At 39.8% G+C, this 12,485-nt stretch overlaps 1 protein-coding gene across 3 annotated transcripts in view; it reads right to left on the bottom strand.

The window, feature by feature from the left end:
* The window catches only part of PCDH19 (protocadherin 19), a 104,725-nt gene that overhangs the window by 46,457 nt on the left and 45,783 nt on the right, over positions 1–12,485 (bottom strand). For all 3 annotated transcript variants that reach the window (XM_024746550.1, XM_024746551.1, XM_024746552.1), the window contains one exon: positions 1,688–1,746. In XM_024746550.1, the coding sequence (XP_024602318.1) occupies positions 1,688–1,746 (59 nt within the window). The remainder of the gene's footprint in view (positions 1–1,687; positions 1,747–12,485) is intronic.

Here is a 12,485-nt window from a genome sequence, read left to right as displayed (position 1 = left end):
CCACTGAGATCCTATTGAGTCCAGGTTGTGCCTTTTGTGTGTCTGTGTGTGCAAACAAAAACATATAAAGTAATTAATCAAAATCAGAAGTTCAAGTGAGTCCCAAAGCTGCTGTGGAAATACATGTGTCCCGACAGCTAAATGTTCGAACATAAGTTTTCATCTCATCAGTTTGCCTTGTGCATTGGATATTCAGGTCTGACCTAAGATGGTGAGGGTCCCCAGGAGTCTTAGCTTTCTGCCATGCTGTGAAAATCCGGCTTATGCTATTAGTTTAACCTGGTCGTAGAATCCCCGGGTACCCAGAGCTAGCCCAAGGGATCTATGAGGATAAGGTAAGTCGCTGTTTTTACCAGAAGTTTAAAAAAGGAGCTATGAAATAACAGTTCTGAAGCAGAAAGAAAGCAAATTTCTGCTGTGGTTACTCTAATAAGTGCACAAAAAAGAGGGCTTTTTCCCTCCTAATAGATCAGTCGGATAATTTTGAATTCCTCCCCTTCTGCTTTTATTCTGTAGGCCAAGAAAATATTCAAAATGAATTCCTCCCAACCCCTCAAAAACTTCCAAACAATGCTATGACTGTTAATACTGGGCTATCCATTTTCAGATAATTAACGATCGACACTTAAGGTCACAAGCGATTCCAGACCGATACAGATAAACCTAACATGTTTTCAGGGGTTACTGCAGCATCGTGAATTAAATTAGATCTGAATTAAAGCTGTTTGTACAACAAACTAGTTTATTCCTTGAATCCTACACTTCTGGTGATGTAAATTTATGGAATTAGAGCCAGCAAATAATAGAATTTTCAGATCTTCTCTACTGCAGCTCTAACATACCCTGCTTGCTTCTCTATTTCATTTCTATTATTTTAACAATCACACACAGAGTTCAATTTTAGCTGCAGAATAACCACTGGACCATTCAAGAGGATATCTGCATCAAACAGTAATAAAGGCATCGTCTGAATGGTCAGTACCAATTTTTCTGCACAAGTTCTCTCCTTAGAGGACTCCCTGAACCCCTTGTCTTGCCTGCCTTGTGCACCTCAGTGCCCACCGCACCAGATAGAAATCTTCCTTGGCAGTATTCAGCTCTGTATTCACATACATTGTGGCTCCATGGATAACTGAGTTATGACCAACCATTCACACAAATCTCAACTTTGAACGCTTCATTTGAAATACTTCTATTTCAAGATTTATTGAATTAGGCAAATAGCTTTTCTTTCCCTCTCTCATCTATAAAGTTCTTTAAAGATAAGGAATTAGTTCATCTGTCATTAAAATAGCCTTAAAATGATTTCAAAGTTGTCAAAATAACAGCCATGCTGAAATTCCCTAGAAGTTCCACAGGAGAAAATTTTAATATTAGATTTCTTAATCATCACATAAAGCTGTATTTTAATATGACCCCAATTTTTTTTATTTTGTTAATTATTTCTGTATACAGTTATGTAAATAAACATGATAAAATGTCGACAGTGATTCTAGGTGGCGGAATTACCAGTGATTTTTACTTAGTTTTTTTTAATGCTTTTCTGAATTTTCCTAATTTTCTACAATAAACAGATAGGTATTTTCATTTCAAAATCTGAAAACGGCACCATTAAAAATACTTAATCTTTTTGCTTTTTATATTAAATCAAGCTTAGTTGTAGAAATAGGCAAGCAAACCAACATACCTTTTGATTAAATGGGCTCGGCTGTTCACATAGTTGGAGTCAAAAGAATAGTTTTCAGTCTGCAGTGGGGGGAAAAAAAAGATTAAAAAGGTTACAGAGATGGCTCATGAAAAGAGCTAAACTCTCCTGCTTAGGAGGAATTTTTCTACTGGGCAAGAGGCAATGAATGAATCAGAAACTAAGGCCATAGTGGTGCAACAGCCTGACGAATGCCTGCCACCTCCTTGGGGCCCTGGGGGCTCTGTGGAGGCAGCTCTCCCAGGCAGATGAAGATGAACTTGACACAAACATCCCCTAGAATATGCCTGGCTACTGACCATGCAACCACTTAGGGAAGATACAGCATGACCCAAAATCTTTACAGAAACTAATTGCTTCCCATTCCCCAGTGGACACAATTCTGTGCCCATCAAATTGACTGGAAGTTCAAAGGTATTTTTATTAGTAGTAGATAATTAACATGTTAAAATATGTATTCCATAGATATGGAAATGCAAGCAAGGTAATCACTGTGGATTTAAACTGCACTTCCCTTTGTTTTAAGACATTTTGCTCGGCACTGGTTATACAGGAAGGCCTTCGTTTTATCACAGACATAAAGGCAAACAAGTATTATGCCTAAAACGGGATGAAGGGCAGTCCACAGGGGGTGCCAAAGCCTTTCATGTGAAACATGAAGTTTGCAAGCAAACCTATCATAGCACGTTCCTATCATTAAAACACCACTGTCTAATCTGGTTACAACAGACTGCCTGAACAATGGTTTTACAAAAGCAAATGCAGAATACCTGTCAGATGAAAGAGATGGGCTAACAGCTGATGAGCATCCAGAGGTTGGGGGTGGAATGAAGGGGGGGCAGCCTTAGAAGGGGGACCACAGGGAAAAGTCAACACTGAAGTAACTGAAAGTCCAGTAAAGTGGATCTTACCTCTAACACTAAAGTACTACTCTCCTTGAACCATTGTATAAACTGAAAAATGTCCAAACACATCTCCTCCACTCTCCTGCCAGTCTACCAGAAATTCTCACCATTCTCACCATTCCTTAGGGCCTTCTGAAATCACTTCAACTGAAAGTGCCTGGGAAAGGAAACACAATAGCTGTCGAGCTAACAAAATAGTACATTCCTTTCCGATGACTACTGTCGCTAGGCTCTTAGATGCAGCTTTATGTTTCAAGGAGCTCAGAATTTGGTAGAGGGGAAAACAGGACAGATGATAGCAGATCTAACTACCACATGAGCACCAAATAGCCAATAGTCAGGATAGGGACCCTAAGTATCTAGAGTAAGTGGGCATGGGGGTGGAGAGTAGGTGAGAGAAAGAAGGAAGAACATATGGAGAAGAAAACTAAATCCCATCACTGCCCTGTACTTACTCAGGCATGCCCATGCCCTCCACCTGCCCCTTATTTGAAGATGAGCTGTATAATATCCACCCACACTGCTTTTATCTAGAGGATAAAATCCCCTTTAATGAAAACCACAAGTAAGTTTTTGTGCTGTTGGAAGGAATGAATTGGGAGAGTGAAAATCAAAAGGGTCAGTTCATTTCTAATTTGTTCATAAGAAAATGGAGGCTGAAATTGTTGCAAACATAATTACAGAAGGAGGAAGCAAACTTGAAGGTGCATGGGGAATACAATGCTGGAAGAGGTTGTCCATCAGTCAGTCAACCAACAAACACTTCTTGAACTGATTTTTATACCAACATAAAATGCAAAAATGGTGTTGGGTAAATGTGCTTTTCTATGATATTCAGTACAATATATAATTTAATAAGTGGAAATCTCCTAACCACCCCCCCAAAAACATTCTGTCCAAATAAAACAGGGAATTGATTAAGCACTCAGGAGTTTTAATTATTAGTTTGTACAACCGGGACAAATTACTTAATTTCTATGTGTCTCATTTTACTCCTCTATAAAATAGGCATAATAGAACACAAATCCAAAGGGGAATTTCAAGCGCATTTATCATGACTCATGGTGGGAATGATGGAAACCCTTATCCTCTGCTTTCTACAGAACCTGGATCCCTGAGTAGGAGCAGGGATTTGACCACATTCAGGCAATAAAAGAGTAATGTGCATACATTCCATCTCAGCCTCCAAACTTCCAAAATCATTTTTTCAAGAAAGTTAATAGATAGAGAAACAGATGTAAAAGAAAAGAGGATACTGGCTTTGCAGGGAAAGCATGAGCAACATCCCAAGATATTGTCATGTTAAAGAAGCCAGTTTTCAAGTAGAATATTTTACATAGACTTGCATATGAGGGTGTCCAATCTGTGCACACTGTGCATCAAATATGGAGCCCTGTGGAGATGTGACCTCCAGGCATGGTGCCAGAACTCTGGGCAAATAAGCAAAACCATACAAATTTATCCCTGGTGACTGTACTACTTCTTGGTCCTAATGGAATAATATATCTCACCTTGAGGATTCCCACTCACAGGCACTGAGTTTAAAGAGGACACAGGTCTAAAAGGCTTGCTTATGGAAACCTTAACAATTCTCTTTCCCTTGCTGTGATATACAGATGGGTTAACCTGGGCAGAAAAGCCAGCCATGATCTGCCACTGTAGGTAGGAGAGTATCATTGAAGCTTATCACCTTCCTATCTTTCTCCTTTTTCTTAGTCTAAAAGAGTAAACCCCCCTCCCATTCTCGTGGGTCCTGGCCTTCAAATGTAAATACTCCATTCCCCAAACCAGCACCAACCATAATGGACAGATGGCTCATGCTGCACCCTCATGCAATTAGAAGTACTGTTCATGAGGCAGGTTACTAGAACTGATTTTCCCATAATGGATCTTACTATGCTGAGTCATCCATTGTCTTTTGCCTCTTTAATCAGCATCAGGTTTCTTTGTGAGGCAGCTTGGTTAGCGTTATGGAAACAACGTATGCAACAGAATTATTCTAATTGGGTAGGATACACTATTCTGGCCTCATTAGAACTATAATCCAAACAACTGAGCTAACTGGCCATAGATGGCCTTTTATGGGTCAGGGTATACTAACATCAAGTGTTCTTGCTCATACTGATCCAAGGCGTGTGCTCAAACCCAACTCCTGTGCATTGAAAGAGCAAAATTTTTTCACACTTCAGGTAGAGCAAACAATGAGACTCAGACCACCCTGAAGAAGGAAATAATCTTTTCTTAATGAATAGTTTGCATGCCTTAAGCCGGTGATTCTCAGCCCTAACTGCACATTAGAATCAACTAGGGAATTTTTTTTTTGTAATACTGTTGTGAAGGTCCCACTCCAAGAGATTCTGAGGTAATTGGCATGGAATGGGGCCCAGGCATTAGTATTTTTTTAAAAAGCTTCCCAGGTAATTCTAACAGACATCCAGAGTGGAGAACTCTCCTGAGCAAAAGATGGACCACAGGCTTTGACCTGATGTGCTGTGTTTTCTAAGGCAAGCTCAGCTGTTTAGAAGATGGATCTCTTTTGTCAGATTATCTGCCAAGGTGATCTCAATAGAAGATAAAGAATGACAACAGAAATACACTTTTTAAGAAATAATAGAAGAGCTTTTCTTTTTTGCATGAATGTATTGGCTCCTGGTTAGCCTTATTTAATCAAAATTTGCTTGACATTATTCCAATCCCCTCTCTAAGTATTCTAAATGGCAAATAACATAAAACATTTGAGAGGGGAAATTTTCTCTAAATGTCACATTAATTTCACTAGGAAATGTCCCCATCTCTAATGAGACAGCCAAGTTAACACAGGAACACAACAAAGAGACAAGAATATTTGTTTCTGAAAAACCTAAATTTTGACATTAGAAAAATAAATGGGTCTAGAGCAAACTTTTATTTTCTGTCTCAGTGGTAAATAAGAGTCACTTTCCTATCATTTAATATATTTCTCCCAAATCCCTTCTCTAATTAGAATTCCTTATCCTAGGATTCACTGAGAGCAGACTTCTTACTTTGTTTAGGTTTAATAAAATCTTGATTTTCTGAAAACCTAAAGAATAAATACTTCTGGATAGCAGAGGGGTTTTTTTTTGTTTTTTTGTTTGTTTGTTTTCGCAGTACGCGGGCCTCTCACTGTTGTGGCCTCTCCCGTTGCAGAGCACAGGCTCCGGACGCGCAGGCTCTGCGGCCATGGCTCACAGGCCTAGTTGCTCCGCTGCATGTGGGATCCTCCCGGACCTGGGCACGAACCCGTGTCCCCTGCATTGGCAGGCGGATTCTCAACCACTGCGTCACCAGGGAAGCCCGGGAAGCCCCTGGATAGCACAGTTTTTTAGATAGCTTAGTGCTTTCTCCTCTAAGGACTAAAACTTTGATTTAAAATCCTACCCATTCTGCCTACTTTTTGAAAGTTATCACACAGTTCCTTATTGGTTCCTTAGAAGAACCTTTCTAAACATAAATCACTGTACCGTGCAGGTTTTGCCTGTACACTCACTGACCCCAAAGCACTGTGTTTTTTGAGTTCTTACCTTTAATTTTTAACATATGTCTCCCACCAACTTGCTATAAAACACTCAATATTGTTACTTCTCAGTACTATTAGTATATCAAAAGCAGCTCCTCTTCTGTTTCAAGTTTGATATTTCCACTCTGCTGTCTTGGAAACTATATAATTATTAGAACAGTCTAGAAAATGAGAGTTAAGTTCTGGATAGAGAGCTGAGATGTTTTTCTGAGAGGGAAATGATGTGATCTTTACTATAGGGACTTCTGTGTAATGTTTTGGGTTTTGTTGTTGTTTGTTTTTTTACCTGCTCAGGAGCCTTCTTTGCTAACTACTTTCTACTCGTAGCTCCTTTCTGGATATGGGAGGTTTCTAGAGAGACTTTGGGGTGGGTAGTATGTTATTATGTTAATGAGTCTGGCACATCTGAAGTCAAATACTTCCACTTTGTCAGGCCCCCAAGGTACCAGAATGCCCTACTTTAACTGTCATTTTGCATTACTTTCACAGTTCACTAAGTTGTGCCCTAGTCTCTGGAAGAGTGACTGCGACTCTCTCAGCACCACATTTATCACCAGGAGAGACTTCAGCCCTAAGGAGAAACAAGCCCAACAAATGCAGATATCCAGGACTAGAATATTTGCCCAGCGGCACAAATCCCCAGGTCATGCTACAAAGTTAAAAAAGGTTACAGATGCTGAGATGAAAACAAGAGATTCATCAAACCTTAAGGTTTTCATTTGAAAATGAACAGCCATTTTAAATTACACTTTAAAAGTCCCATCAAACTGAAAATCATTATAACTGCGATCTGCTAACTAATTCTTTTTAATTTTTCACTCAGTCATCTTATCAATACAAATAGGAAAACTGGAATCCTAAATCAGATGCACAGCAAAATGATTTTTAAATGCTGGTTCTTGATCAATAATGATAAGACGCATAACCTTTTTCTAAAAGCGCTTGCTGCTTTAGATGTTCAAATGGCATCTCCTCACAAAGGCATTTTTAGAAAATGAATTGAAAAATGGCTTTTTCCTCCTTACTATCCTCAACACATAAAAATTAAAATGTAAATTCTATATAAAAACAAAGTCAACATGCCTCCAGTTAGAATGTATATTCAAAGACATCCATCCAGACAACAAAAGCTGGAGGAGGAATTAGTAAAGATGGAACAAAAGGCACCATCCCCAGAGCTGCCATCACTAGAAAGCTCATATTTACCCTGAACTGGAAAACAAGCTAAATAAACTTCCACTAGCCATGCCTATGTACACACCAGCACTAATTCTCATGCACACACATGCGCGCACACATGCGCACACACACACGCGGTTTGACTTTAGTAAGCAAGGTGGTGTAGTGGGGTGACCTGAATTCCCTCCTCATGTTTGTCACTGACTCGTTGATGGCCTTGAATAAATCACTTGATTCCTCTTGAAGCCTTAATTTATCTATCTAGGAAATGAAGAGAATAACCCAAATGATGCCAATGTTCCCTTTGAGCCCCCTCAAATTGTAGGATTCTAAAACAAAATGGGTCTTGTTCACGCACTGATTCATCTATTCATTCATCCATTCAAAACACATGCACCAAACCCTGAGGATGAAAAAAAGATACAGGCTGTACCGGTAAGGAGGTCACAAATTGATAGACCTCTTGCTGGGGATGGTTAAAATGTCGGCCATTCAGAAAAACATGAAACACACACACACAAAGGCACATACACCTGCAGACACATGCATATGCTTGTACAGAGGCTATGGAGTGCAACTTTGAGAATTACACTGCAACTTTATGGAACTAAGTAGCATCCTAGTGGCTTGATGGTAGTAGGTGATGCACATAGGCGGATTTGGCCTTTATATTTGTTACATGTACAAACCCATATCACAAATACAAACTACATCCCTCTCCTATCAAATGAGTTATAAAACTTATGAAGTTCTTAGAAATAGCATGTGTATACGTCCTTTTGGCTCTACTTCAACAGCTTTCATCACCTTGTGACACTATTTCTTCAGTTCCATTTGCCTTTTCCTCTAGTCCATTTTGCAAAACGTTATGTGGATAATATTCCTCACCCACTATTTTCATCACAGCATCTCTCTTTGCAAGGCCTCAAAGAACCCTTTCAGTGGTTCCCTGTTACATTTAGCAATAAATCTAAATTAAATCTTTAGCTAAGCAGTCATCCAACACAAGTCCTCTATTTCCCTCATATCTCATTTCCTTCATTTCTAATATGTCTACATCCCTGATCATCCCACATAGTTTAGCATGTTCTCAGCACTTAGTGTACAGACTGTGTGATGTAGTTATGAATTTCCTCAGGTTCTATGATTACTTCAGTGTGTAGCATGTCAGTTCATCCTCCAACTGGATTGGAAGCTTTCATTTGAAGTGTCACTGCCACAATGCTGGACACTTAGCAAGTACTCATGTAATGAATCCATCCATGAAAGACCAGAGAATAAATGGAAGAGGTTTAGAATGAAGCTTCTTATTGCAGTTAAAGCAGGTGACCAATTCTATTAGTCCAAGGTGGTCTTGTTTCTTCAGAAAGTATCTATCCTGCCCACTGTCTTCTGTAGTTACAGTTTGTTCTCTGCCCTCACTTTCAACTATGACCTTATACACAGTAGTCTGGATATAACTGCCAAAGATAAGATGCCACAGTTAGGTGCTTCCTGCCCATCATCCATCAGTCCTGCCATATCTCTGGGAATGGCAGTAGTGACACATGATACTGTTTCCAAACCAGGGGTAGATAAAATTTCTGTGATAAGATAAGGCTTTGCCTTATCTGTAGACTTCTGAGCCACAGATTGACAGCGTGGCAGCTACTTTTCTGCATGTGGAAGGGAACTCTAGGATTCCAATGGCTTTCAGGACAGGGCTATCAGTGGGAAACACAGCCCATTTAGTTAACATCCAACTCAAGTTGAAAGAGTTCCCCTCTTGGTGGCCTTTTGTCATCACTGCTAAAATTCCACTGGCACCATTGATGTGGTCAGACTACCTAGAGGTGACAAAGGCAGCTTAGGGAAATTACTTTTCTCCACCCTCATCTTTTATTGAGTCAAAGTTGTGACTTTAGAAGAGCAACCCAGTGCAAATTTTACTACAAAGGCCTCCTTGAGAAACCTAGCAGCTTTCTTCAGGAATCCATGCAATTCAGAGGCAAAGAGCCTACTGAATGACCAGGCTAAGCACCATCCCATTATATAGATAAGAACAGGCTTCTGTATAAGGCTCTGAGACCCTTTTCTAAGTCCTCTGTGGGGCACAGTGCACTTTAAAATAATATCTGCTTATAAAAAGCTCTGAGGAACCAGTTAATGCCTATTCTACACAGGAATGCAAAATCAACAGGACTTCGGTGTGGATACAAGTAGTTTAAATAAAATGACTAACTCAATCACATGAGTCATACTATCTCATCCCACATAAACAAAATTCAACCTGAGAAGTAAATAGCTATCAACCACATTCACCAATGGAACAAACCCTGAAGTCCAATCACCATCCCCAAATATGTACCTATAACACATTAAAGCTATTTTGCAGGCTCAGAGTGCCTTTCATCCCCAAATATTAAAGTACTTCACAAGCAGGTGCCAATTGTTACTCTCCCCCTTAAACAGCCAAGAAAACAAACACACAGGTTAAGTGCTACAGCCACGTTAAATACTGACTCAGCTAGAACAAGTCACAAACACAAGAAAAATCCCCAGGAACACTGTTCTTGGCATTACCTACTACTGAGATGGAAAGCAAACACAAGATGGAAACATCAGGGAAGTGATTAACCGGCTTTATACCTATTTTTCTCTGAATGACTTTCTTGGCTACTTTCAGTGAGTGGGTCAGGAGAGTATAGTGTAGCAGATAGACAAAAGAAAAATTTGGCACACACTAACTGGAGAAAGTTCTTCAGACCTAGATGGAGGACCCAGTCACATAGCCCAAAGGATCCAGGAATGAGCCACTTTCTTCCCTGCAACCTTGGTGACCATTTCAATTGCCCTTTAGAGGCATTTACAACCATCTTTACAAGGTGACCTAAGATGACTAGTGATGACTTCTGGGGTAGCTTCAACTTCAGAAGCTATGATTTGGTAAAGCTGGTCTAACTGACAGTTAGAAACAAATATAAGATGTCCCACAAGCAATGGCCCATGGATCCACAGTATGAGCTCTCCTGAATCCAGCCTATCTTTGAGCTCTCCGGGCTTAGAGAAGGTCCAGCACTCTGAGCTAGTCCATTTCTGCTAAATTCTATTTCATTGGTCTCAATTCTCTACTACTTAGCAGCTACAGAGCCTTGACTGCCTGCAGAGTACAATTTCTATTGAGCAAGCCTTGCCAGCTGAAAAACTTTCATATTTGGAGGGAAAGCAGTGGGTGGCCCTGTGCCTGTGGGCCAAAACAACACCCCCAAATCCAGTTCCAGCCCCAATCTCATTATTTATATTATACATCACTTAAAACCCAGTTGTCTCCACAAGCTTATTTAAGAGTGAAGGAGTAACAGCCTTTGGCATACCATTCTTAATTCATTTCCCTTGTATTGGCTTGTTGCTGAAGCCAGTAATGTGTGATCATGCTGACAAAAAACAACCGAGTTATATACCATCTTAGAAATAGTGAATGTGTTAGCTTCTAATATTAATGTTTTCTAATTAGATGCAACTCAATAGATCATTTTCTTGTTTGTCGTCAATGAAATCCTCCATAGTTCTCTTTTGGTGTAGCTATTTTGATTACCACCATGGCAAGCATAGGGGTGTCTCAGTTCACTGGGATGCATAGAGGAAAGGGTGTGCACACACAGCATCCACTACCAAAATATAAACAGATTATTTATTTCTGATCTTAAGTACTAATTTCAAATTTAATGAGGCACAATAAACATTTCTCAAAATCAGACTCCATCGGTTGCTTAACATTGGCAACCCTCTAATTATGACTGGAGTTTAAATAAAGGGCATTTGGTTTTGTTGAAATTATTAGGCACTGAAGGAAATCCACAGTAACCTCCAATTTCTAGTGACTTAAAACAAGCATTGCAGCAAATCAGTGTTGGAGACAAGACAGAGCTTACACTTCGGCATCACCTCATGAAGCATCAGTGAGAAGCAATAGGAAGAGTACTGATTCAAGGAAGTAATGGAAATGTTTACTCATTCTTTCAAAACCCCTACCTGTCCTCCCAAATCCTAACAGGCCTTCTTGTTTTATGCCAGGGTGGGGGTGGTGAGGGTAGGCTGGAATTTGACCTGATTTTTTAAACAGAGATTAATCAAAAGGCTACTATCTGACGTTAAGAATGCTGGCAACCATGCACAGTAAATCCATGATTACACCTTGAAAAGTGGCTAATATTATGAGCAGTTTGAAATTGTCAGAGTATCAGAAATCTGTAATGTAGTTATGCAATACACCAACAGAACAATTACTAAAGCACCTTGCATGTATATGAAACCTTTTTCACAAAGAATTACAGAAAGTTTAAAAAGAGTTTCAGGAGAGAGAAAAAAATGTACTTAACCTTGGAGAAACCATAAGATAGAGGAATATCCTTAGATGGGCAGAAAACAGACACCCAGGTTAGAAACTGGGCCTGAAGGTAGCTACATTTTCTACAGAGGTCATGGCACAGAATTTTGCTTCTCATCCATCCAGCAAGACTTCCAGGAGGTGCTTGATAAGTGCAACAGAGCAGGTGCCTCCTGTCAATATCATCCTGAAAGAATTAGCATTTGGAAATGAACACGATACAAAAAACTTGCCCTTTTTTCTTTTTTTCCCTTTTAACCAACATTAACTAGTTAATTCTCCTGCTACTATAAGTTAAATAAATATTAGTAACCCCATTAACAGCAGGACAAAACACGTTAAGAGACTTGCCCTCTGCTAAAGAGAAGCAGTGTCACATCTGCAACTAGAATTCAAGATTTCTCACTGCAGGTCCTGCACTCACACCACTAGGCCACATCTCATTAGGATTCTGGGAAATGCAATGAAATAGAAGTAATTAAGACTGGCTGACTGGATGTACTATTTGGGAGAAAAAAAAATACCCTAGCCTGCTTGAACATGACAGGTTCAAGGGCAGTGAACACAACTAGAGCAATTTCCTCCTGCAGGAAGATTAAGAAATAATGAGGGGGAACACCTCACCTTCCCTCTCCCATCAGACTCCCAGCAGCAAAAACCAGGAACAATTCCAAAATTAACTGTCTAAAAAAAACTTAATGCTGTCAGAAACATAACACTGTACTGTGCCTGGGAGTCCTACCACTTAACCTGTACAAGTAACTTCTATGTTGCTTTCTCCACACAGTTCTT

Source organism: Neophocaena asiaeorientalis, unplaced genomic scaffold (assembly GCF_003031525.2).
Source record: "Neophocaena asiaeorientalis asiaeorientalis breed wild unplaced genomic scaffold, Neophocaena_asiaeorientalis_V1.1 scaffold406, whole genome shotgun sequence".
Classification (NCBI taxonomy): Eukaryota; Metazoa; Chordata; class Mammalia; order Artiodactyla; family Phocoenidae; genus Neophocaena; species Neophocaena asiaeorientalis.
The sequence above is the reverse complement of the archived record's forward strand: the minus strand, read 5'-3'. Positions and strand labels throughout refer to the sequence as shown.